We start from the raw sequence: 27439 nt of genomic DNA, 5'->3' as shown, positions 1-27439 counted from the left end.
CAATATTCCTCTGCACCTTGTATTTTACAAATAATCAAAATCCTAACATTTATTAATTTCCAGGGTTTAGTGGGGAAACCTCTCCCCCAAACCTATAACACCATCTGGGCAGCAACACAACCAGTGGTCATCAGGTGGTGTGAAGAACGACCAGGAAGATGGATTTCAATCTGGACTAGTGAGGCCCTCCTTATCTAGAGATTTAGGATCACTTTGCATGGATAGGTACTGTAAAGAGTGCCTACTTGCCTGTTGCCTACTTTCTCTGTTGTGAAATTTAGGTGGGGATTAGGGGAGTGCAAAGCCCCTGTAAGAACTTCTACGTTTTTGTTAAAGTTCTTTCAGTACAGAAACATGCTTCCCCTTCATCTGCAATCTGCCATTTTTTGGGTGGGGGGAATCAAAGGAAGGGCAAAGGTGTTTGAAGTATTGCTGTAATCCACTTAGACTGAGTATGCACCAGATTTTCTACCCTTATCACCTTAAAGCACATTCTTTGCCTCAAAGAATTCTGGGCACTGCAGTTTAACCCCCCCCCCCCAGAGAGACAATTGCTAGCAGCCCTCAATAAACAACAGTCCCGAAGAATTCCTGGAGGGGTGGAATGTGCTTCGAATGTGCTTTAAAAGTGTAGTGTGTATGCAGCTTTGGGCCACATCCATACTAGGCATTTTTTTTGCAATTATCATACTAACGTCATTTCCAGGGACAGTCCTGTAATTACAAAAGCCATCCCAGCTTCCGATTTGATCTTGGAATGGCCCTGTTTCCCTTGCCAGTGCCACCACTGCTGAGCTTGGGGAGGAGGATGTGCTGCCTCAGTGACCACTGCGAGGGAGCATCCCATATTGCCTCTCTCTGCTTCTTCATGGTCACCGCTGCCTGCCTCCTCCCTTGGCCGCTGGATAGCAGGCAAAGAGGAGGAGAAGCCACAGATGCCAATGCCCAGCCCTGATGCGCTGACTCTGAGGAGCAGGGAGAGAGCAGGGTGGGAAGAAAGCGGGAGCGGACAGCAAAAAGTCCTTTTAAAAAAATGCTTTGTGCTTCTGTGTCTAATCTTGGCCCTTTCTAAGATTTCTTTATTAGTGTGTGTTTTTCTTTTTGTAAATCTACCAAATAAAATAAAATAAATAGATTAAGTGGTTCTCTCAGGATGGTAGAGGGGGTGTGCTGTGTCCCACTGATATAGTGGTGGTGGCACTTGCTCTTCTTCTGATAGGAAATGCTCTGTGGGGGAGGCAGAATGGGGGGGTTAGGATGGTTAGTTAGGAGTGAGGGAGAAATGTCCCTATTTTCATCTAGGAGGGTATGGAATATATTGTACATACTTCATATCACTTGCAAACAACTCCTGCTCCAGCACCTTATCTGTACAGCTACAGTGAAATGTTTTACCATCGTTCATTTATAATTTATGGTGTTGCCAAGGATCAGGGCCCAAATAAGATTACTTCAAGGAATGACTCTGCATCTGGAGCCACCACTTGGCCCTTCCTGGTCTAGTTGACTCCCTGCTCTGAAGGACAAGGACGAGAGCATGCAAGAATCTCAGTTCTTGCCCATGGGACCTGGACTGCCACTTACATCTCCTGCTCCTACTTCCTCTGCCACCACCCACTGACCAGACATGCTCAGCACTCTGGCTGCAACCGCGGTATTTTGGGGGGTGGCCCCTGAGAGGGCCACTGTTCCCGCCATAGGGAGGAGCCATCTCTGCTGGCTCACCTGCCTGTCTGTGCACTTCTGCTTGGCTGCTGCATGCCAAGCCACACAGAGGGAAAGAGCAAGCAAGCGGAGGAAGGAGGGATCCGCAGCAGTGGTGGCGGGCACAGGTGGGGTGGGAGAAGTATTGAGGGGGCCGGACTCCGAGAGGAAAATTATGGGGGGGGGATAGGAAAGGTACCCCAGCCCCCTAGAGTTGGTGCCTATGATTACAGATGGCCATCCAATCTCTGCTTAAAAGCCTCCAACGAAGCAAGAGTCCACAACCTCTTGAGAGAGACCATTTCACGGTTGAACTGATCTTACTGTTAGATCGTTCTTCCTGATATTTAGTTGGAATCTTCTTCCAACTTCTTCCAAAGTTGAATCCATTGGTTTCCAAACCCTTGAGCTTCTTTATTGTCCTCCTCTGCACATATTCTAGCTTCTCAACATCCTTCTTAAATTGAGGTGCCCAGAACTGGACACAGTATTCCAAGTGTGGTCTCACCAAGGCAGACTAGAGTAGTACTGTTGCTTCCCTTGACCTGGACACTATATTTTTGTGGATGCAGCCTACAATGGAATTAGCTTTTTTTTTTTTTGGCTGCTGCATCACACTGTTGACTCATGTTAAGCTCCTTTTCACATTTATTGCTAGTAAGCCAGGTGACTCCATCTTATATTTATGCATCTGGTTCTTCCTGCCTAAGTGCAGACCCTTACATTTGTTCCTGTTGAAATTCATTTTATTAGTTTGGGCCCAGTTTTCCAATCTGTCTTCTACAGCATTAGCTTCCCCTCTCAAATTTGATGAACATCTCCTCAATTCCTTTGTCCATAAAGGAATTCTAAAGACATTAAACAACAAAGGGCCCAGGACAGAATACTGTGGCATCTTACATGTAACATTTCCCCAGGATAATGAGGAACCATTAATGGGCTCTCTTTAGGTTCAGTCAGTCAACCAGCTACAGATGCACCTATCAGTTACCTCATTCAGCCCACATTTTACCAGCTTCCTTGCAATAATTTCATAGGAAACCTTGTCAAAAACCTTACAAATCAAGATATATTATGTCCACAGCATTCCCATGGTGTACCAAGCTTGTAAAAGAAATTAGTTTTGTCAGGCATGACTTGTTCTGTGCTGGGTCTTTTCTAAGATCTCACAGGTATACTGCTTCTGTTCACCTTTTCCCAGGCATTCAAGGGCAAGCGGGATGGACTGTCCCCACACATTTTTTCCATGGCACAGAGGGCCTACTGGCGCATGTTTATGCAACGGCAGGATCAGACCATCATGCCCTTGGGCAGGAACAATTCTGGCAAGACCACCTGCTGCCAGAACACCCTGGAATACCTAGTGGCCACTGTGGGGAGCATGGACGACCGAGTCACAGGTAAGCCTTTGCTTGAGGCAGCAGGTGATGGGCTAAGGAGGCAGGGGCCTCCATGTGCAGGACATCTTTCTCTGGGCCTCCATCATCCCTGACCACTGGCCTTGCAGACAAAGCTGCTTGGTCCAGCATGGCCTGGAGGGCACGAGGTTTCTAAGAAAGGCACGTGCAGGGCATGGTGGGTGTTTCCTTGGGGGAAATTGCATGATGGTCTGCAGGCTGGAGGTGGGAGGGATGAGATGAAATTGTTTAGAAAACAGACAGTGAGTGCTTGATTTTTGCAGTGGAGAAAATCCAGGCCATGTTCAGGGTGCTGAGAGCCTTTGGGACAGTGACGACTAGCCACAACAAAGCCTCCACCCGCTTCTCCATGGTCATGGCACTGGATTTCAGCGCCACTGGCCACATCACAGCTGCTCATCTCCAGGTAATGCTTCTGTTGCCACCCTTGGAAGTGGTGTGTCTCTCTGTGTGTGTGTTGACGAGATGGGGACACCAATGGCAGAAGGAAGCTGAGGAGTGGAAGGTTTGTGATCTTCTCCTTTGGTCTCTGTCTGCTTCCTGAACTCTAGAGTAGACCAAGGAAAGCTTGAAAGTCAATTGCACCACCACCATTGAGTGGCATCCTCTGAGTGGTGGCAAGCAGTGGGATGGATGCTGGCATTCTCTCTCTTTTCTCTGCCCAGACAATGCTGCTGGAAAGGATCCGTGTGGTGCAGCAGCCAGAGGGAGAGAGCACCTTCAATGTCTTTTCTCAGATGCTTGCAGGGCTGGATCTGGATCAGAGGTATTGCTCAAAGGGAAGGGGGAGAGGCTGGTCTCTGTCTGATGCTCTGGTGAGCATCCCATGGGAGTGGAGGTGGTGGGAATGACACCTGCACCCTATTCAGATATGCCTGAAGTGGCTCACACTGTGATATTTTGGGCACTAAGAATGTGAGTGATGCTGTGCTGGATGCAGTCCAAATGCCCACCTAGTCTATCCTCACCATGGCCACCCAGATGCCCCAAAGGGAAGCCCCAAAGCAAGACCTGCTGTTGCTCCTCAGCAACTTGGATTCAGTGATAGAATTCTAAGCATGGAAGATTCAGTTTCAGAAGGTACATAAAGATCTCCTTGTTGAATCAAAGCCAAGGGTCCATCTAGTCCACTATCCCCCTTCTAACAGGACCCTACCAGAATGGATGAAGAAAATGCAGGCAGTGGGGAGGGTTGCCCCCAACTTCTAATCCGCAGAGGAAGGCTGCCTCTGTGGCCATAGCTCAGTGGCAGAACACAAGCTTTGCACACACAAGGTTCTGGGTTCAATCTCCAGACAGATCAGTAGGGAAAGACCCCTGTCTGAAAGAGCCTCTGCCAGTCCGTGTAGAGAGTCCTGAGCTAGATGAAAAAATGGTATATGCCAGCCTCCCCTGTTCTACAGAGGTGTCACTTGTGGGGAATAGCTGACAATAGCTTTCTGCCCTTCTCATCACCCTTTAAAGCCATGCAAGTTGGTGGCCATCGCTGCCTCCTGTGGGAGGGAGTTCCATAGTTTAACTATGCACTGCATAAAGAGAACCGTGCTCTTCAATGCTGTCAAATTTCTGTGAGAGGCTTTAAAAATAATTGAATTGCAAACTGATTTGGAAGTGTGGCAAACTGAATTTAAGACAGGAAAAGTGGCAAACCCCAAATCGACAAATTTGTCAATCCATAGTTGATGTAGGCAAAGGATTGGTCTGATTATGAAGGAACCTTATTTCACCTGTAGAGGGCACAATATGACTGAGGAAACCCTCCCAGGACTGGCCTAGGCTCACCATCATTTTGCTACCTGAAGCAGGTAATGAGACGCAAGCAGGGCCTGGTGGCATCCTGCCAATCTCTTTTGGAGGCCAGCTATCTTACTTTACTCTGCCCAGGAAGAGGAGAGGCAGTTATTGTTCCCAGTGTAAGATCTGGACACGTAGTTCCAGTGACACATACACAATCCATTGTCTGATGACTAGGATTTGAAAGCAGCAGTTGGTAAACAAAAACAAATGTGTTGTTACTCAGGGAGGGAGATACATTTTGTTTTAACTCCTTAGTTTATGCACCACTGGATTCCTGCTGTGTTTAATTTGAAGTAGCCCAAAGCCTTTCTCTAAGGTGTAAAAAGAATCCAAAATGGCAAGAAGTTGCTGGGGGACAATGGGGAGGGGCACTTCCTATGATCTCTTGAGGCAGCTCCTTCCAATGACATTAGGGTGTTTTTCATAACGTTTTGCCAAAATCTGCTTCCTTGCTGCAATTTGCACCCCGCAGTTCTGCTCCTGCCCTGCTCCTGGAGTGACAGAGAAAGCACGCCTGTTCGATCTTCTGCATAATTTTATTTTTTAAAGACCATATCATAAGTTTACCAGATTTTTTCCAATGAATCCGGGGACACTTATTGTTCACTATGTACATGTGAATGCTGAGAAAGCTGTAAATCTGGGGACTGTCTCCAGGAAACGGGGACGTCTGGCAACCTTACCATATCTAACCTACTACAAATATCTAAGTAGTGTACAGAAAAGGAAAGCAAAAGACAACTTGAACTACAATTACTTTTACAAGAATAAAGGTAAAGGGACCCCTGACCATTAGGTCCAGTCGTGGACGACTCTGGGGTTGCGGCGTTCATCTCGCTTTATTGGCCGAGGGAGCCGGCGTCATGTGGCCAGTATGATTAAGCCGCTTCTGGTGAACCAGAGCAGCACACAGAAACGCCATTTACCTTCCCTCTGGAGCGATACCTATTTATCTACTTGCACTTTGATGTGCTTTCGAACTGCTAGGTTGGCAGGAGCAGGGACCGAGCAACGGGAGTTCACCCTGTCGCGGGGATTTGAACCGCTGACCTCCTGATTGGCAAGCCCTAGGCTTTGTGGTTTAGACCACAGCGCCACCCGCGTCCCTTTACAAGAATACATAGATGTAGATAAAAATGTTACAGTAAAGCAAAAAATTCTAAATACATGCAAGCCAATATTAATTCCTCCTGCTCCTGGAATACCCCTCTCAGCCTCACCCAGGGCTCAGCTTGCCCTGGCACCTGCACCCAGGGCCTAAACTAACTCACAGCTGTTCCTCGGAAAGCTCCCACAGAGGAGAAGGTTCCTAGAAGCTCCTGCCATCGCCCTAGTCTCTCCCTCCATGTATGCTTTTTCTGGGCAGGCCCAAGGTGGGCAGCCCTCATCAGGTTGCTGCCCACAGGTGTGTCCCACTCAGCAGCCAGCTGCCCTCTCCACAGCCAATTCCAGGTGCAGCAGGTTTGGTGAGTTCCCCAGGGGGGTCCCAATGATGGAAGAAGGATTCATTTTCCAGTCTCTGCCCTCTCCTCCTCCAGCTACACGATGATCCTCCTGATACTTCCAGAAAACTATCGTAGAATGGGCTTCCAGAGTGGGGCTAATTCATTCCATACTGCATGTTCGTTTTGGGTTTTGGAGTGTGTGCCATCCACCTGCTCATTGCCTCTAGGCCAGGGGTCAGCAGACTTTTTCACCAGGGGGCCAGTCCACTGTCCCTCAGACCTTGTGGGGTACCGGAGTATATTTTGAAAAAAAAGAAAGAATTCCTATGCCCCACAAATAACCCAGAGATGCATTTTAAATAAAAGCACACATTCTACTCACGTAAAAACACCACGCAGGCCCCACAAATATTCCAGAAATGCATTTTAAATAAAAGGACACATTCTACTCATGTAAAACACGCTGATTCCCAGACTGTCCATGGGCCAGATTTAGAAGGCGATTGGGCCGGATCCAGGCCCCAGGCCTTAGTTTGCCTACCCATGCTCTAGGCCATCAGTGGGTTCATTGCCCATTGATAAAAAGACTCCGCTCCCTTTTAAAATAATGTTATCATATGTAGTTGTATAGAGATTATTTTTTAGGATGGGGTTGGAGTTCTAGACCTCCCATAGAGCAAAGTTTTGGACTGCCTTTTATTTGTTCTGCCTTTTATTTCTACTTAGTTGGTCTTTAAGGTGCTACTGGAAGGAATTTTTTTTATTTGTGAGTTATTAATGCACACATATTTCACACATGTTCCATAGGAAGCACAGAGAAGGGGAAGGATGCACCAGCTCAGATGGCTTTAAAAGAGATCAAGGACTCAGCTACATTTGTAAAAAAAAAATGTTTTGAATGCATTATAAACATGCAATACCAGATGGCACCAGAGAGCAAAAAAAATCTATGCAATTTTTCATAGCGGTTTTTTCCTTTTTTTTTTAATAATGATTTAATTTCTGACTTATAGCTCCCCCCCCCCCCCCCGTGAGTAGATCCACCCTCAGACAAATTCACCAAGGATAAAGCTACTCGAAGGCTACTAGCCACTGTCAGGGGCAGTTATACTTCTGAATAGCAGATGCTGGAAACCACAGTAAGGGAGAGGGTTCTTGTGCTTGGGTCCTGCTTGCTGGTTCCCCACAGGCATCTTGGGTGGTGAGTGTGACAACAGGATGCTGGACTAAATGAGCCCCCATTGGCCTGATCCAGCAGGAGCCTTCATATGTTCTTATGTTTTTAGTTGGCTGAGCAGGACCCCTTGTTCTGAATGCTCTCTGCCTCACTTGGCCTTGTGGCTGGGCTCTGTCTCCTTCCTGTGCAGCCTCACGCGCCTTGTGTGTGAGGACAGATTCTGAGCTGCAGCTTCAAATACCAAGCCCAGACTCTTCTTCTGTTCTTATGCAAATGAACTGGAGCTGTGCAAGATGATGCATGCTCTGGTTCTGGAATTCATTTTCCAAAATACTTCTAGTTAAATCTGAATTCAGGAGGAATGGAAGGCAGAGTCAAAAGTTCAACAGAGGAACAAAGCAAATGAAATTGTTCTTCTCTTCCTTGAACACTATGCAGGAGCAGACCACCCATTATCATTTAATTCGTGTTCCCTTAAGAAACTCTGGGAGGAAGGTCAACTTTGTGTGCCCATTTTACAAAGGGCAGAACTGAGCCCCCCAGGATAATGCCATGGCCGCCATGGGACTTGAATCCAGTGCTCTTATACCCAAGTGCCATTTTCAGTTATTTGGGTCACAATGACTCAGTCAGGGGCAGTGCCATGCATTCCATTCTCGGAGGTTTCTCCTTTGCTCTTGGAGTAAATGACGTTTGAGAGATCAGCGGAAATCACTGGCGAATAGACCCAAAGAGAGAAACCTCTGTTGGATAGAGCTATCCTCTTTGCCTAAAAGTAACACTCTTGGCTTTATTTTATCTGTGTTGTTATAGTTTGTGTAAGCTGCCTTGAGTCTCAGTCTGGGGAAAAGGTGGGGAAATAAATATTACAACAACAACAACCATGCCCAAAGTTTGAGGACAATGGATGATCTGCCTTGATTTGTCTCTCCATCTGGGATCAGTTCTCCACCTCGGAAGCACCAGCTACTCCTGTCCTGCTTGTGGGTTTCCCAAAATTGACCACTGCTGGGAATGGGGTGCTGGACTCGAGAGGTCTTTGATCTGACCAAGCAGCCAGGTTTTGTTTGTTTTTTTATTACTCTTTAGGCGGCTGCATCTGATGTGAGGGATTTATTTTTTAATGTGCGTGTGTTTTCCCCGCAACTAGGACTATGCTGCATTTGCATCAGATGGCGGAGAACAGCACCTTTGGCATCAGACTGTGTCAGAAGGTAGGCAGCTTCCTTCCTCCTCCTTCCTCCTCCCCACCCCGTTGCTATATGAATCCTTGAGCACAAAGTATGGAGGTTAGTTTCAGTAGCATTGAGACCAGGTCTCTGCCCCAAGGAACTTGCTTTCCTTTGGGGAGGGGGTAGAACTCCTTTGTTGTATTGCCTGTGTTTGATGCAAAAAGTGAGGCATGCTGGTTAGCGTTTCTAATGAAAAAGGGATGAGGATTATGGGAGAGAAAGGAGGGCAGGACCGGTGGTGGGGTAGGATGGGAAAGAACAATGTGCTTGGGGGAATAGTACCAGCCAGGACTGGCTCAAGGCATATAATTATTTGTTTGTTTATTGCATTTATATTCCACTTGTTGCTCCAAGTAACTCAAGATGGCATACATGGTCCCCCCATTTTATCCTCACAACAGCCACCCTGTGAGGTAAGCTAGGCTGAGAGGCGGTGACTTGTCCAAGGATACCTAGTGAGCTTCATGGCTGAATCAGGATTTGATCCCTGGTCAGCTGGGTCCAGGGGCTTTGTCAGTGGGTAGCTAGAGTCCCAGGCCTTTGCTCATGGGCCCTGAAGTGCCTGGTCCTTCCTAGAATCAAATCCTGCATGATATCTTTGCAGCATAATTTGATGTGCCTATTCATACAGTTATATGCATTGTCAAATGCATCTGTTTATGGGCTGGTTACCCAAGAAACCTGGAGTGTACACACCTATGCATACCCTGGAGAGGTGTTGCTGCCAGTCAAGGGGCTCACTTCATATAAGGCGGCTTCCAATGTTCCCACTCCCAGCCAGTGGCATCCCTCTTTCTGTTGGTGGAAGACCAAATGCTTGGATCCAAGTAGCTGGCTTCTACAGGGTCAGGTTTTATTTAGTTAGAAAGGATTTTGTTCTCCCCAATTGCATGTGTGATGCAAAAAAAAAAAGTAAGATGACCTGACCTCCTGAGGCCAGGAGTTGATTCGGCTGATCTGGCTGGCTAGGCGGGTGTCCCCTTCCTCCCTCACCGCTCCATGTGTGTCCCTCCCGAAGCTGCACGCTCGGTGGAAGAGGACGACCATCCCATATAGAAGGAGTGTACCGTTCTTCGGTCAAGGGTATACGATAGCTGAGGCCGGGAGTTCCATAGGCAGGGCACCACCGTGGAAAAAGCCCTCTCACCTCTTGCCGTCAATCTTGCATCAGAAGTAGGGCTGTAGGATGGTCATTGTTTTCTATACTATCCTGTATTTGTCACAGTCAGGGACTCTCCAAGGATTCTGACAGAAGTCTTGTCCCTTCAGCAGCCCCACTGTCAGGGAGTCTTGATAACAAACGAGTGTAGTTAATTTTTTTAAAAAAAGATTTATTGCAAAAACAAAGTTCACCGGAGTGGTGATCACAGCCGTCCGTTCATAAATCAAAGATGTCCCTTCTAAGGAGGGTGTTTCCAGTGAGACCAGAAACAGCTTAACTTCCTCTTGTGACGTATTCTGTCTTGAAGACCCCCCCATATTCCTAGACCATGGGCTAAGGTGGGCAGCTCCCACCCCTTCCTCATTCTCTGAGAGTATACTTCCATGGTCTTTCCCGCTCTCTGAGCTGCTTCCGTTTCTAGCTCCTGCATTTTATCCTTCACTGGCACACTGGCACTGCTGTCAACTTTCCGAAATGCTGTCAGTTGGCATTCCTAAGGGAGGGGGAGTTCGCTATGGGCTATAATCCTCCTGTCTTGCAATTAACCCTCACTCTTCCTGGTTCCTTTCTTCACTAGGAGCTGCAAACTTCCCTTGAGGGCTGGCTCATTTATGACACCTACGAATTGAGAGGCCCCCATAAACTACAGACCCTTCTAGGGGGAAACTTCTGCATGCAAATGGGAAATCCCACCCCCCTGCCCACTGTAATATTGGCTCCCACCTTGTAGACAAAGCCTAGGCGGTCGCCACTGCCATCCTCAGAAGGTGAAGAAAGAGGGATATTTTTAAATCCTGGATTGGATTTGGTCCAGAGCACTCCTTTCTCTAGTGTGCTGTGTTCTGTCCGGCTCTTTCGTTATATAAGCCAGGCCTGTTCGGGAGCAGTATTCTATGCTATGTAAGCATAGAAGCAAATGGGCATGCATTTCCATGCACTTAAATGTACTTACTTTTGCGTGTGAATGTGCTGAATCTACAGAGTGAAATCCTGCTCCCCAGTCAGCAGAAGATGATGGTTGGAACATATGGAGAAATACCCATTTCCTCTCCAGGTCCTGGAAATGGTGCCAGCAATTTAGGGAAGGGAACATTGGAAGCAGCCTTACATGGAGGGCTCACCCACACTTAGCTTTGCACTGCATTTCTCAGAAGTCAGACTATTGGTCCACCAAGCTCAGTATTGTCTACACTGACTGGCAGCAGCTCTAGCAGCTCTCTAAGGCAGGGGTCCCCAAACTTTTTAAACAGGGGGCTGGCTCACTGTCCCTCAGGGCTGGACTATAGTTTGAAAAAAATATGAACAAATTCCTATGCACACTGCTCATCTTTTATTTGTAGTGCACAAAAAACAGGAAAAACAATACAATATTTTGTATTGTATTGTATTTTGTATCTCTGGCTCTGGCCTGGTGGAACGCTCTGCCTCATGAGACCAGGGCCCTGCAGGATCTGATTTCTTTCCGCAGGGCCTGTAAGACAGAGTTGTTCCGCCTGGCCTTTGGCTTGGAGCCAAATTGATTCCCTCCCTCTCTTTTTTCTTCTTCTTTCTTTTCCTTCTCCTCCTGCGATGAGGCTACATTTTAATATTTTAATGTTCCATTATTTTAATGTTGTATTTTATTTTTGTTTTTAAGTTGTAATCATTCATCTTGTTTTTATTATTGCTTGTAAGCCGCTCTGAGCCCGGCCTTGGCTGGGGAGGGTGGGGTATAAATAAAAAATTTATTATTATTATTATTATTATTATTATTATTATTATTATTATTATTAATAATAATAATATTTGAAATGAAGAACAATTTTAATCAACATAAACTTATAAGTATTTCAATGGGAAGTATGGGCCTGCTTTTGGCTAATGAGATGGTCAATATCACCAATGTTCGTCCCTACAACCCAGCCTACACATGGATCTCCCTCACTCCCATGGCCCAGTCTATGTGCAGGCCTTTCATGCCCCCATGCACAGCGGAAGGCAAGCCAAACCTGCGGCCGAGGCTGGCGAGCTTCCCTACAAGCATCCGTCCTCCAGCAACTCCGGGCATCTTCCTCTCCTGACCTTGGGCAGGCTGGATCCAGGACCGTGGCGGGACACATCCAGCCTGCGGGCTGTAGTTTGGGGATCCCTGTTCTAAGGTTTCAGGCAAGATTCTCTCCCAACCCTACCTGGAGATGCTGGGCATTGAACCTGGGAGCTTCTGTTTGCAATGCAGATACTCGGTCACGGAGCTATGGTGCTTCCTAATGGGAAGGTGAACAGTAGCATCCTCCCACTACAACTGTTGCCCTCCAGATGTTTTCGACTTCAGCTCACATCTGCCCCTATCAGCATGGCCATATGATGCTGGGGCTGATGGGAATTCTATTCCAGAACACTTGGGCCAAAGCTTGGATCTTCAGTGGGTGGGTCTGCAGCCAGAGCTGACAGAAGGTGGCTCACAACAACTGTCCTGGGACCAGCTAAGAGGAGAGTCCACAAATTCATGTTTGAATGAAAGCTACAGCACATAAATTTCTAAAAATGAGTTGGTAGTTTAAAAATATTCTTATAAAGAAATAAGTGTGGGTTCCAGGTCTGAAAAAATTTAAGGTGTTGTTTTCTGCATTTGAAGTTTGTGAGCTTGGGAAAAATGGATTGCAGATGGGTTTCATGTAAGGTCCAACACATTCCTCCATTATCTAGCTGACAATTTCATTTCCCAGAAGTTGGAAGAAGCAACAAGGGAATCATCTATCTTGGACCTGGTCCTCACCCACAGTCAGTGGCGGAGCAACATGTTGCAACCCCCGGACTGGAGAACAGGCGGGGGCGTGGCTGGCGCACGTCCCGAGGTTGCATGGCATGTGGCCCAAATGGTACCTGGTGCGATGCGCTCCCCCCGCCCCCCTCCGTACACCAGTACTGACCTAACCCAAAGAGAACTCGTTAATAGTTCCTCTTCATCCTGGAAAAATGTTACAAGTTGGGTGCTACAGGGTTCTGTCTTGGGACTGTTGTTCAATGTCTTTATAAATGACTTGGATGAAGGAATTGAGGGGATGCTCATCAAATGTGCAGATTGCACATTTGATGAGCATCCCCTGAGAGGGGTGACTAATGCCGCAGAAGAAAGAACTGGGATTCAAAATGACCTTAACAGATTGGAGAACGGGGCCCAGACTAACAAAATGAATTTCAATAGGGACAAATGTAAGGTTCTCCACTTAGGCAGGAAGAACCAGATGCATAAATGGGGGTCACCTGGCTTACTAGCAGTAAATGTGAAAGGAACTTAACATGAGTCAACAGTGTGATGCAGCTGCAAAAAAGAAAGAAAGCTAATGTCATCGTAGGCTGCATCAACAGTAGAGTGTCCCAGTCAAGGGAAGTAATAGTCCCACTCTATTCTGCCTTGGTGAGACCACACCTGGAATACTGTGTCCAGTTCTGGGCACCACAATTTAAGAAGGACATTGACAAGCTGGAAAGTGTGCAGAGGCGGGCAACCAATAATAATAAATGTTTTTATTTATATCCCGCCCTCCCCAGCCGAAGCTGGGCTCAGGGCGGCTAACAACAATCAAATAATCAAACAGTCAAATAATCACACATTCTAAAAATATTTCATTATAAAAAATAATTAAAATCAAATTGATGGCAACCGATTAAGCAAAATTCTGTACAGGTTGCCAGAGGAGGGAGTCAGGCTGTGCCCTGACCAAAGGCCTGGTGGAACAACTCTGTATTGCAGGCCCTGCGGAAAGATGTCAGGTCCCACTGGAGCCGCAGCCGAGAAGGCCCTGGCTCTAGTTGAGGCCAGCCTAACCTCTCTGAGGCCTGGGACCTTGAGGATGTTATTATTTGCAGACCGTAGGTTTCTCTGTGGGGCATACCAGGAGAGGCGGTCCCGTAGGTACGAGGGTCCTAGGCCGTATAGGGCTTTAAAGGTTTAAACCAGCACCTTAAACCTGATCCTGTACTCCACCGGGAGCCAGTGCAGCTGGTATAGTACCGGATGAATGTGATCTCGCAGCGAAGACCCCATAAGGAGTCTCGCTGCAGCATTCTGCACCCGCTGGAGTTTCTGGGTCAGTCTCAAGGGCAGCCCCATGTAGAGCGAGTTACAATAATCCAGTCTGGAGGTGACCGTCGCATGGATCACAGTGGCTAGGTCAGGGCGAGAGAGATAAGGGGCCAACTGCTTAGCTTGGCGGAGATGAAAAAATGCCGCCTTTGTTCTAGCTGTAATCTGCGCCTCCATAGAGATGATTAAGGGTCTGGAAACCAAGCCTTATGAAGGAGCTAGGTATTCTTAGCCTAGAAAAGAGGAGACAGAGATTTCATAGCCATCTTCAAATATCTCAAGGGCTGTCTCATGGAAGATGGAGCAAGCTTGTTTTCTCCTACTCTGGAGGGTAGGACTCAAACCAATGGCTTCAAGTTACATTAAAGGAGATTCCAACTAAACATCAGGAAGAACTTTCTGACAGAAGAGCTGTTCAACACTGGAATGTTCTTCCTTGGCAGGTAGTGGACTCTTCTTCCTTGGAGGTTTTTAAATAGAGGTTGGATGGTCATCTGTTATGGATGCTTTAGCTGAGATTCCTGCATTGCAGGGGGTTGGACTAGAGGACCCTTGGGGCTCCCTTCCAACTCTCCAGTTCTGTGATTCTATGTCTGAACAGGCCAGTGTCAGTTGCAGATTTGGAGAATTCAAGTTTCAGTTGGTGTCAGGCTGCCAGGCGAGGCTTACCTTCCCCCTCTCTGTGGATAACAGCATGAAGTGAAAACAGTCTTTTGCCACAGTAGAGAGGTTTATTGAACACAGCACAAACATAGCGTCCATTTTTATTGTGCAGTTGCTCTCAATTAAGTTTCTCCCACTTCCCTCCATCTTCCTGTCTCCTCACCACGTGATCCCTTCACCACTGATCCTTCTGAGAGGCTGCCCTATCTAGAGGCGTGGCTCTAGGGCTCATGGGAAGCACACTTTCTAGTAAGGGAGATTCAAACAGCTCTCTCTCTTCCCGTTCCTCTCCCCTTGGTTGCTCTTCTCCCAGCTCCGTCCAACTGTCACTGTGTCCTTCCATGAACCATTGCTCTAGGTCGATACTATCCTCCTGCTCCAGAGGAGCTTCAGGATTAGGCCCTTGCGCAGAGGGAGAGGGGGCTCACACCATTCTTCCTCAGAGCAATACCCTTCAGTCTGGTTCCTGACATCTGGTTTGTTTTTTCACATGTGAAGATTTTAATTGTCTCCCTGGCACATTTGATGTCAGCATCTGATTGTTCACAGGGAAGAAATAGGGAAGGTGAGGGATTAGTGATGCAAATATGCACTTTGGCCAATGTAGGCTCCAATCTGCATCCCATTTATGCCAGAGCTGCTTTGAGCTTCCCTGCGGAGTGAAATGACTGGCTTGTGCCAGGACTCCTTCAGTTTTTTTTCTGTTATCATTGAGTCTGCTGCTGTCAACACCCTCTGTGTGTCTGGGCTGGGTGACCCACCTTGAACTTGTGCTGTTAGCACTTTCCACCAGAGCCCGATTCATTCTGCTGACTTGTGCAGAAACACTGAGTGGAGGATTTTGTGTGTCTGGAGGGACACTGCAGTGGGGGAGGCAGACTCTAAGCACCACTGCATGAAGAATCCCGCTGAAAGGCTGTGTCCTTGCACTTTTCCTTGCTTGGCTGTAGAGAAATGCGCAAGAATGGAAGGCAAACTACAAGGACACATGAAGAGGGTTACAGTGGCTCTCTTAGGCAGGCAGGGAAGATGGGGGAAGGGGTGAGCACTCCCAGCTATTGTAGGTCTCCCTTTCCCAGATACTGTCCTGACCCCCACCCCAACTGAAGTTTCCACAGGAGGCAGTGATGGGACATGGCCACCAATTTGGATGGCTTTAAAAGTGGATTCAACAAATTTATGGAGGAGAGGGCCTTGCTCTGCCTTCACAGTCAGAAGCAGCCATGCTTGTGGGTTTCCCATTGTCATCTGGTTGGCCACTGTGAGAACAGGATGCTGGACTAGGTGGGCCATGTTCTAGCAGGTGGGCCTGTTCCAGCAGACTATTCTTTGGTTCTTACATTATTATTCCTTGGAAGCCACCCAGTGGCAGAGATTTAGAGAGGAGCCTTGCTGCTTGTGTCTATGCCTCTACTGCCAAAGGCACACAGACAACTAACCTGCAAATCTGGAGGAGTGAGGCATCGGGTCTTTCAGCAGGCAATGCTCTCAACCCCCAAAACAAAACAGGTGTGTCACTGAAAGTAGCTAGTGTGAGTGCCAAGCCAGGAATCATGCTTCTTTTCAAACCATGTTCTGAAGTTTGTTTCATGATCAGAACAATCCTCTCAAGTGATTGTTTTCACCCTGCTTTAAAAGCAACACTTCAAAAAACGGCTCAAAACACACACACACACACACACAAAAAAAAAAACCCTTAGCAAAACAGGATTCCCAATGAAATGGTCTGCCTCACAGCCAGAGGCTCTACTCCAAGGAAGTACTGAGGAGGACTGTGACAGATTGGAGCTTTGCTGTGTGTTCTCTGATCTGGTGACACATGCTGTCTGTTGGAAGTTGAATGGGGAGGGGCCCTTAGATGTCTGAAAGAGTTCTGGGACTTGCTGGTTAATGGGATTTTCTGCCATCCTCAGCGGATGCTCAGCCCTTCTGTCTATTCCAGCTGTAGTGTTTCAGAAAGTTGCTTTGAGCCAAACACACTCCCCTTTGAAAGCTTCAAGATCTCAAGTCTCAAATGTTTGGTAGCCAAGAGCATGGCTTAATTAGAACTGGAAACACTATTGAAAAGGTTTACTTTTCAAATACATTTAAGTAGGAATTACTCAGCCTTGGAGAAGTGCCTTCCTTGGGTTTCTGTCACTCACCTGTGACTGTCAGAGTCACTCACCTGTCGGTCACTCATCCATTCTGAATGGGTAGAAAGAAGCACAGAGCTATGACATACAGAGAGGCGTCAGGCAACCTCACTGGAGGAGGACTGGTGATTCTGGCCATGTATCTGAGTCAGTAATCACAACACAGAGAATTGCCAGAGTTAGAATTAATCATCCTAGCAGAGACTGCTTGGAAGTACGGAATTCAACAACAATCAATCATGCAGAGATGCAACGGAGAACCTTTCCTGAAATTAGAAAAAGCTGCCCAGTGCTGGGGAATGACCCCAGTCATGTCCAGTGTGGGAGAGACATGGCAGGATTAACCACCCTGTGCTCTTTCAGCAACTTTGTCTGTGGTCAAGAGCTGTAGGTGCTCATCAAATGGAAGCCCTACTTCCATCTACTGCTCTGAAGTAGGGTCATCTCTGCCTCCAGGTTTTCAACTTTTATGCACATCTTCTGAAAATGTACAAACCTTTTCTCTTGTATGAATGATGCCAGGTTTTAGCTCACTGGTTCCTTTATTTTATCCAGTTTTCTGTTTGGAATCTTAATGGCTCCCCCTTTGTAAACGCCTTTCCTCAGAAAAGTTGATAAGGCAAAAGAGGAGACCCATATATTTTAGGTGCCTTGGAGGGGTCATGTTTGCCTCCACACAACCATGTGCAGAAGAGTCATGGTTGCTCCTGATAGGGCCAGCCTTTGACACCACCACCACCTCCCCAGGAGAACACAAAGCTAGCGTATTTAGTAATGAGAATATTTTGTCTCCCCAAATACCGGTAGTCTTGCCACTTGTAATGTTTTTATTGGGAGGAGGAATAAGGAATTGCACCTCCTCCCAACTGCTTAGCCCAGCCATACTGAATTCTGTCTTCAGTTACAGATAGGTAGCCGTTGTGTGTATCTGAAGAAGTGTGCATGCACACGAAAGCTCATACCAAGAACTAACTTTGTTGGTCTTTAAGGTGCTACTGGAAGGAATTTTTTTTTGTTTTGAATTCTGTCTGTTGATGACACTCAAACACAACAAGGGACTAGGGATGGAGGAGAAATGTGATTCAATTTGCATTTAAAGGCAAACCTACTTAATTTGCACTTCCCAAAACAAAATGAGTACTGAAGTGCAGCCATTGTTTGAAATCCACACTTGCTGAATTTTGCAAGGTTGTCCTCCAGTCAAGCCATGTGTCCAGAAATGCATGTATTAGGGAAATAACATACAGAAATGTATTACATTAATTTAAATAGTTTTACAAAAATACATTAGGCAAGTTATACATACAAACTATGTGCATGTTATGAAAAATGTGCACTAAAAATGCTGGTGATATTTTCTTTTAATTGCAAACTGATGTGGGAATGTGGCAAAATATTTTTAAGGTGACATGGAAATGAGGAGAGCTAAACTTAAGACATGGGTATAGCCAAGGAGGGGCAGATCCACAAATATTATTGAAAAGCATTGAAAGTACTCCATTATCTGAGGTTCTGCTCCCCCTCAGCAGAAGCCTGGCCCCCACAATGTATTATTTATGGTGTATTTTTGCCTGTGACTTAAGAAACTGAAACTGAAAGATTCTACCATCCTTACAAGGGAAGTAACCTAGGAACTATCTCTCATTCAGTTCTGTAGCTTGGGGGTTCCTTCTATTGGAACCTTCGCCAACCTGGGGCTGGAAGCTGCAGGAGGGGAGGAGAGGGCTCTTGAGCTTGGGTCCTGCTTATGGGTTTCCCTTTGGGGCATTCACTGTGGGAGCAGGATCCTGAATTAGATGGGTCATTGGCCTGGCCCAGCAGGTTTTTCTTAGTTTCCTATGTTCACATGCTGGTTTAAGAATAATCAATGTAGGTGATGTATTTTGGAGAGGTTCTGGCCCTGTCGGGTTCTTTTTAAGGGTGCTTTGTATGCTGCCATTCTTTCTGAAGGCACCTTGGTATCTCTGGTCCCAACCCATGCCCTCATGCCATAGACCTGGCTGTTCCTTTCTCTCCTTGCAGGCTGAAGAGAAGCAGAAGGCCTCAGCTGCATTTGCTCAGCTCCAGGCTGCCATGGAGATCCTGGGAATTGTGGTGGAGGAGCAGAAGGCCATCTGGCGAGTTTTGGCTGCCATCTACCACCTGGGTGCTGCAGGGGCTTGCAAAGGTAAGACCAACGGCTGGCAAAGGTGGCATTTTGGGCTGGGTGGTTCTACAAGGAGACTGCTGTGCTGGATCCATCTGCTGCAGCCTGAGAAAGGAGATGATGGAGATGTCCCTGTCTCTCATCTCTGCTTTGCAGGCTGCATGGTGCAGCATTTCAGAAAATCAAGCCATCTGCCTGGGCTCATTTGTCTGAATTCCCCTTTTAGCCTATCCTTCTAGGAGCATTACAGAAAGTCAATGGATCTCAGTTCAGCCTCTCTGCTTGAGAGGCTGCTGTTTTCATATAATGCTGGTCTTGCACAAGGCCTGCTCTTGGAGATCCCTGGAGTGGGAGGAGAGCCAGAGAAAGTGCAAGACCCTCCAATATGTGTTCTGTCTGAGCCAGCAAGCAGAGTGTGCCACCCACTGCAGAGTTGGCAAAATGTTAAGCCACTTGCTATCTTACATAGAACCATAGAATTGTAAAGGGCTGCCTCATGGAAACAAGCCTGTTTTTGCTGCTCCAGAGAGTGGTACCCGAACCAACAGATTCAAATAACAAAAGAAGGCATTCTGATTAAACTGGGAAGAATGTTCTGAAGATAAGAGCCATTTAACAGTGGAACAGACTCCTTGGAGGCTTTTAAACAGAGGTTGATGGCCACCTGGCATGGATACTTCAGTTGAGATTCCTGCATTGCAGGGGGTTGGACTAGATGACCCTTGGGGAGGCCCTTCCAACTTTACAATGCTATGATTTCCTCAACACCCCTCAGCCTCCCGGGCTGCTCACACTTCCTGATCTGAATATGCCTCCTAGTAGGAGTTCCCTTATTGTGCCTTTCCCTGGGCTTTGAAGAGTGGTTGCCTAGGAAAGCTGCAGAATGCAAATCCCTGGGGTGATAATTTTAGAATGAGAGAAGGGACTCTCACAGCCACCCCTTGGCTCCCTTAAAATGGGCTAAATATTCAGCACAACAGTAGTCCAAGAAGATAGCAAAATCATACAAGGATCATGAAAGTGTATTCATGTTCCAGAGGCAGAGTCATGTGCTGCCTATGCACTGGTGGAGAAAGAGGGGACGGGGGGAGCGCACCGCCCCCGGCAGAGCAATCCCAATGGGGTTCCATCGTGGTTGCCCCCCCCCCCGCCCACACTGGGCGCCCCACCCCCACAGGCAGCATACCGCGCCCCCAGGACGTGTGCCAGCTCTGCCCCCGCCTGCTCTCTGCCCTCAGTGCCGGAGCATGAAGCTCTGCCACTGTGCCTATGCACTTGTTTATCCATCTGGCTCCATTTTGAATTTGCACCCTCAGCCTTCATTACCATTTTATTATAGTAATGAACAGAGTTGAGTCTGATACTGCTGGCTCCTCTATCAGCTCCTACCCATCAGTCTCCCAGGTGCCATCAACACTGCCTGGCCTTGCAACTGTATTTTATTTTCTTCTGATTATGATTTGGTGTTGCTGTGTCTGAATTATAGCAAGAAGAATCTTCAGTGGAAGTCGTGCTTGTGAAGACTTTATTTAAATGCAGAGAAAGTGAGAGTAGGGAGGGCATTAAGGAGGGAGAAGGTGGTGCTCTTCATAATTTTTTTGAAGATGTGCTCTAACCTAAAGGCAGCTCCTGGTGATTTATGTACTTTGGATTCTAAGCACTTTGGGACTGCGGTGTTGTGAAATCAGCTAGGGGGCCCATTTATATACATCTCTGTAGCATGTCACAGCACCATTAATCAACTATAATTATTTTAAAATTAGGAAAGTTCACTGCTTAGGATGATGTCCTTCACCTGCCAAATGCTTAATACCAGAGTTTCCTGTAGATAGTATGAAATATCCAGGAATTTTTTGAGGCTCTGGGTTCAGTTCTGGAATCAAGCCTTTGATACCCTGTCTAAGGCAACATTTGACAGCAGTGGCTTGTTGATTTCTAAACAGAGGATCACTTCATTGCCCTGTAATGCTTCATTCCAGATTTTTGAAGATTACTTGGGAATTGCAAAGAGTGTGATTGCATCCCCATGTTCCTGCTTTTTTATTGCTGCAATTGTCACATGATAGTTTGGTGATTATGGGTGACACACTGCATGGAGATTTCCCTTGCATTTTGAATAGTTGGAGCTTTGTTTCCAATAGTAAAATTACCACTAAAGTTCATGGGTTATTACTAAGGTGGTGGTTGCTGCTGTGGCTTCTGCTTCTTCTCCAGCTCATTGCACCCAGCTCTTTACAGCAAAAGGGAAATGTCTTATTAGTGGCCATCAGTTGAATGCAACCTGCCCATTCTGTCCATGGCCAACGCTTAGGCCACATTCAAGTCATACCTTTAAAGCACTATGATACTTCTTTAAACAGTCATGTTTTCCCCAAAGGATTATGGGAGCTGTAGTCTGTTAAGAGTGCTGAGCATTGTCAGGAGCCCCCTATACCCCTCCCAGAACTACAGTTCTCAGAGTTTCCTGGGAAGAGGGATTGATTGTATAGCTACTCTGGGAGGGTAGCTCTGGGAGGGTAGGGGAGGAAGTTTCAAACATACGTAGGTGAGTTCATCTCTGTTATAATCTTTTCCAGCAAGGTCACATCAGGAAAAGTTTGATTCTCACGAAAGTAGCTTGACTAGGCCAGATACTTCCTAGTTTATATCTTCACTGTATTGCGGGCAATGGAAGGGTGTTGTCTCTGCAAACTAATGAAGTTCTGTGAGGGGGAATCTCCTGACAGCTCTCAGCATCCTCAACAGACTACAGCTCCCAGGAAGCCATGACTGTCTGGAGTGGTGTCATAGTGCTTTAAGTGTATGCTGTGGGCACAGGAGCTGAGTAGACCTTTGCTCCCCAAAAGATGCCTTGTGATGGTGCCTTCTGGCAGCCAAGCAAGTACCTGTGTTTCAGCTCTGAGCTTCCCATCAGGGTCCACTGCCATCTCCTGAGGTCCGGAGAGGGAGCATCAGGGATCAAGAGAGGGCTCAGAATGTGGTCAGGGCAGTTTTCGGTGGTGGTAAGAACAGCCAAGATGGTTCAGGCTGCCTTGTGGGGCTTCTGAAGGTTCTTCCAGGTCCTCATTTGTTCTCTGTGGGGTTTCTTGCCTCTTTCATACAGGAGGTCTCCATGAGATCTGGACTAGGCAGAATATTGGCCTGTTTGGAAGAACTGAATACCAGGCTGCTTCAAGACCAGCTATTTAGTGAGGCACATCCTGCTTCATTTAATCACATGTCTGTACAAAATCTGACATTTTTCAGGGGTTTGGGAGTGGAAAAATAAATAGCTCTTGTCTCTCTTCTTCCAGCAGCTCACCCTTTGCTCCAAAAATCGATTCTGTTGCCAAAGGGAATCAAAGGACTCACAGATTTAAAAATGGATCAAAGCAAAATAGAAGTGGACTGAGAGAGAAAAAGATGAATTAGTTCCTATAACTCCAGTCCTCTGCTCTTCCTGCATTCAGTGGTATTCTTGTCAGGGACTTTTTTTTATTAATGTATTTGTTTGTTTATTAAACTTATATCCCAAAGTTGCCCAAGGCAGCAAACGTGATAAAATGATAAAAACCTCTTAAAAACAGACCATTCCAGTAGAGATGCAGACTGGGAAATATCTAATCTTAAAAGGCTTGTTGGAAGAGGAAGGTCTTCAACTAGTACCAAAAAGAGGTGGCACCTCTCCAGTCATAGAATCACAAAATTGTAGAGTCGTCTAGTCCAAGCTCCTGCAATGCAGGAATCACGGCTAAATGTAATATTCAAGGGAAGGGCATTCCGAAGGCCAGGTGCCACAAAACTAAAGGTCCGACTCCTGTATTTTGCAGAACAGACCTCTTAATAAGAGGGTATCTGCAGCAGGCCTTCTCCTGCAGAGCACAGTGATTGACAGTTGGGGGGGGTCTAAAACCCTAGGTGCCTAGGGTCAAAACGATCCCTTTGAGTAGTTGTCGAAGCCAGCCTTTGACAATCTTTGGGGTTGGCTAATTTGGGTAGCCAACCCCAAAGATCAAAGTCTGACAGTCCTTCATGTTGAATGTCACTGAGCCTCCCTGCCAATTTGTGTATGCAATTTAAGTGTCCGGTGATGTTCAAGGTTTGGTCAGTCACATATGTGCAACATTCGGTGCCTATCAAAGCACAGGTCCCCCCTTGACTTGACAATAAAAAGTCTGTAGCAATCCTTGTTTGTAACCTACCTCAGAGAGCTCAGATACCAAAGAGTCTGTTATCTGAATGGCTTCTTGCATGAACTTCAGGAGTTTGTCGGTGAGTCTGAGAATATCAACGTGGTTAGATCCAGCTCTGTAAGCAGGGAACAGTGCCCGAGCCACAGTCTCTCCATTGGCAGCGATGTCGGAGAGATCTGACAGGTCCTTTGGTTCCCTTTTATTCCTCTGTCTCCCGGGGGGTAGATGCAGGGTGACCCTAATCCCAGGGACAATGTATCTGACAAAGCAGGACCCAGACATGTGTGGGCTTATCCAGGTGTATGCCCGGTGTCCGCACACCCAGAACAAACCACTGAGGAACAATTCCATTCTGCCAGATGCAAAGGACTGCAATAGTATAAGGTCCAAGTGTTGTGGCTTCCAAGTGGGTTGGTGGCCGATTGCGTTGGCCCAGGCGAGGGTGAGGTTTGGAAAGGTCTGGAAACGCGTTGGGTTAGTGACAGTCACTTGTCCTGTGGCTAGAATCTCAAGGTTGACATTGCAGGTGCTAGTTCCGATAGAGGTCCCTTCTCTGGTGAAGCGGTGACAGAGGGGTCCCTTGGTGGGACCTGTGAGGTACAGATATTGGTGGGTAAGGTTTAAAGCGGTTAAATTCCAGGAGGCAACATCTCCGGAATGGTATTGTTCCAGTGTTATGGCTACTGGAACTAGCGGAAGACTTTGCTGGAGGTGGCTGGGTGCATGGGCACAGATCCAACAGTTCAGGTAGGGAGTTTCTTTAGTCACCAGGCTAAGAAGTTTGATGTAAGAGTTCTGCTCCCAGGACGAAAGGAGATCTTCTCCCGGGAAGGAGCGGTCTGTGCCAAGCTGTTGGGGCGCGATGCCAACTGGGTATAGTGGGTCAGTGGTATTCAGGAGCCATCTGTCCTTAGCAATCCCGCCACATCTCAAAGGACCAGTGTTGTCCCACACAGGGGTGTGGGAGGGGTGTATAGGATGGTGCCAACTCTCCAGGTACTCTGCCCCTCTCCAGTCGTGAGTGAGTCCAAGGTTCCATAGGCAACAGAATCGCCTTAGGCGGAGTCCTTGTAGTTAGAGTTTTCATGGCTCAGGGGTCATAAAAAGGCATTGGAAACCAAAGATCAAATTTTCGGAAGGGTGGTGTGAGTCTGTGTACACGTGTGTAGCCCCTCTGGCTTCAATTTCGGTCCAGTTCGGATTTCTAGAGATCTCTCCTTGGACATAAAGTAGGTAAGTCCCATTGTTACATCTCAGGCAATAATACTGATGGTTGAGAGTGAGGACAGCTGACCCTATACATTGGAGATTTTGGTCTCGTATAAAGAGTTCCCAGTACTTGTTATTGGTAAGTCTGGGTGCTAATGAATGGTGCAACAGAGTCAGTGACTCAGGGAGACAGAAGTCAAAGCCCCGCATTGAGTCAGGGTTGGATTTCCTCCCAGATTCGATACTGTGAAAGTCCAAGAAATTGTACCTGTCAGAGCTGCCCAAGATCCCAGCTCACAAAGGACCAACACCAGTTCTTGCTGTATACAAGAGTCTTTATTAAGGTTCAGTTTCCATTTCAAAGCCGCGGCGTGCAGCTCTACGTCTCGACCCTGGACCGCTGAAGCTCCTCCCCCTCGACACCAGTTCAAGACCCTAGCCTTGCTCCACCTCCTCCTCTGCTCCTTTCTCCTCTGGGTCCTTCTGCCCGCTGGGGTGTCGCCCTTTCTGGACTCTTCTGATGCTGATTCCCCGGATTCTTCCGCCTGCTTCCGGCGTGCTTTAGGACCTGGCTCCCAATCCAACCTCCCTGCTGTCCCGCGCTCCTGTACATTTGAACTTGGCGCGCACGCCCAGCCGGCAACCTTCCTCCTGACCGTTACACTACTCCTGTCGCTGCCCCCTTCTGGGAATCTTCCGAATCGCTGGAGAAGCTCATGGAATCTCTCGGCCCACTGTCATACTCCCCTACGCTGCCCTCGGATTGTTCCCCTTTGCTCTCCGCTTCCTCTCTCCCCTGTGCCTCTGCTCCTGAACCCCTGACATCCATCCCCCCCTCGAAGCCCCCCTTCCCCCTCCCCCTCTTCGGATGCGGGTTCCGGGTGCTCCAGTGTTGTGGGGGTGAGTGCGGGATACAGTTCTTCCCCTCTGGTGTGCAGCTGGCCAGCTGGGTCCGGCCAGTCCGGAAAGGGCTCGCCGACGTCGATCTCCTCTGCTTCCATCTCTCTGCAGCTGTGCTCGAACCCAGGATCCTCCCCCAACACGTCCATGTCCGTCTCCCCCCCGGTCGCCTCGGGGGATGCTGCCTGCCAAGGCCCCTTCAGCAGTTCCCTGCTCCACCCCACCTCCGGTTGATCGTCCCACCAATAAGAGCGGTCTGTAACAGACCCCGAGAGTGGTCCCTCCGGGGAGCGTGTGTCGGGTGCTGGTTCCTCATCTGATGAGAACCCCTGGAACGTGCTGGCTGAAAGTGTGGGTGTGAAGAGATATTCGTCGAAATAATCTGCCGGCATAGGTCTGTGTGGGAAGAGTGCATGGAACTCGTCTTTGAGGTAGTGCTCCTCCACCGCGTAGTACGGTACCCAGCTGTTGGTGCTGGCCGGGGTACCTTCCCTGGCTAGGAGATATTCAACCCCCTCTTCCCCCCATCTCGAGTCCAAAATCTCTGTGACCTCGTTGAGTGGCCCTGCTCTCGGTGACCCCCCCCCGTTGGCGATTTGCGGGGTGGGTCTGGTGCGTTCTCTGGTGCCTGGAACCTGTGGGGTTCCTTGTAGGGTGTGAGCACTGATCTATGAAAGACTGGGTGCATTCTGGAGCCCTCCGGGAGTGTCAACCGGAAGGCTACCGGATTGATTTGTGCCTCTACTTGGTAAGGCCCTAGCTGTTTGTGTCTGAGCTTCTTCTTAGCTAACGTCCTGGCCGGCACTGCCTGGGCTGCTAACCAGACCCAGTCCCCCACTTGGATGTCTTCCCCGACTCTCCTGTGCCTGTCTGCCTGCACCTTGTATGCTTGCTTTGCTAGTTCTAAATTCCTTCGGAGCTGCTCGTGGACCTCCCGCAATTCCTCTGCCCAAGCCTCTGCTCCCTGTGTGTCCCCCTCCCCCACTTTTTCTAATCCTGGGAAGGTTCTGGGATGCCGTCCATTGTTGGCGAAGAACGGTGTCACTTCCGTGGACACGTGCTTCGTGTTGTTGTAGGCAAACTCGGCCAGCAGTAGGTAGTCCACCCAGGTCGCGGGCTGTTGATTCGCATAGCATCTCAGATACTGCTGCATGATGGCGTTGACCCTCTCCGCTTGTCCGTTGGTCTGCGGGTGGCGAGCCGACGCTAAGTTGATCTTGACGTTCAGGATGCCCAGCAGCTTCTGCCAAAAGCTCGAGATGAATTGACGACCCCGGTCGGACAGGATGGACCGTGAACCTTGAAGACGTGGTCTATGAACAGCTTGGCTGTCTGTTCCGCTGTGGCCACCTTCGTGCAAGGAATGAAATGCACCATCTTGGTGAACAGGTCTACGACCACGAGTACCGCTGTTTTGCCTCGCGAACTGGGCAGATCTGTGACAAAGTCCAGGGCCACTCTCTCCCACGGTCAGAGCGGCGTCTGTAGCGGTTCCAACAGTCCCGCCGGCGGCCTGTGTACTGGTTTGGCCCTTTGGCATGTGTCACACCTAGTGACGTAATCCGCGACTTCTCCCCTCATCTTGGGCCACCAAAAGTCTCTGGCTACTAATTCCGCCGTCTTGTCCTTGCCGAAATGCCCAGCGCTGGGCGCGTCGTGTAACTGCTGCAGCACTTTCGAGCAGAGGTCGTCTCCCGGCACGTAGAGGGCCCCTTTGCGGATGAGCAATCCGTCGCGTATCTGGAACTTGTCCTTCGCAGTGCCTCTTCGTACCTCCTCCATCTTGGATTGTGTGAACGAATCCACCTGCAGCGCGCGACGTACTGCGTCCAGGTCCACGATAGCTGAAGCGCACGCCCACGCCTTTGGTGCGAAAATGTGCTTGGCCGCCACCGGTGCCGCTTCCTCGAGATACTGCGGCTTCCTGGATAGCGCATCCGCCATGACGTTGCTGTCTCCCGGGATGTATTCTATCCTGAAGTCGAAATCCGCAAAGAACTCCGCCCAGCGGATGTGTCTCTGGTTCAGGAACCGCGCCGTGCGCCAGTACTCCAGGTTCTTATGGTCGTGCGGACCTGCACCGTGCGTTTGGCTCCGATGAGGAAGTGCCGCCATGCTTTGAAGGCTGCATGAATGGCCAGCAACTCCCTGTCCCAGATGGTGTAGTTCTGTTCCGACTTGCTGAGTTTTCTGGAGTAAAATGCGCACAGCCT

At 48.2% G+C, this 27439-nt stretch overlaps 1 protein-coding gene across 1 annotated transcript in view; it reads left to right on the top strand.

The window, feature by feature from the left end:
• MYO18B (myosin XVIIIB) overlaps positions 1 to 27439 on the top strand; it is a 276767-nt gene that overhangs the window by 39171 nt on the left and 210157 nt on the right. The window contains exons 9-13 of the mRNA XM_083717843.1: positions 2906 to 3104; positions 3386 to 3528; positions 3788 to 3888; positions 8692 to 8755; positions 18822 to 18966. Coding sequence (XP_083573969.1) covers positions 2906 to 3104; positions 3386 to 3528; positions 3788 to 3888; positions 8692 to 8755; positions 18822 to 18966 — 652 coding nt within the window. The remainder of the gene's footprint in view (positions 1 to 2905; positions 3105 to 3385; positions 3529 to 3787; positions 3889 to 8691; positions 8756 to 18821; positions 18967 to 27439) is intronic.

The sequence above is a fragment of the Podarcis gaigeae genome (genome assembly GCF_964106915.1).
Source record: "Podarcis gaigeae genome assembly, chromosome: 16".
Classification (NCBI taxonomy): domain Eukaryota; kingdom Metazoa; phylum Chordata; class Lepidosauria; order Squamata; family Lacertidae; genus Podarcis; species Podarcis gaigeae.
This window is presented reverse-complemented; position numbering and strand designations above follow the sequence as displayed.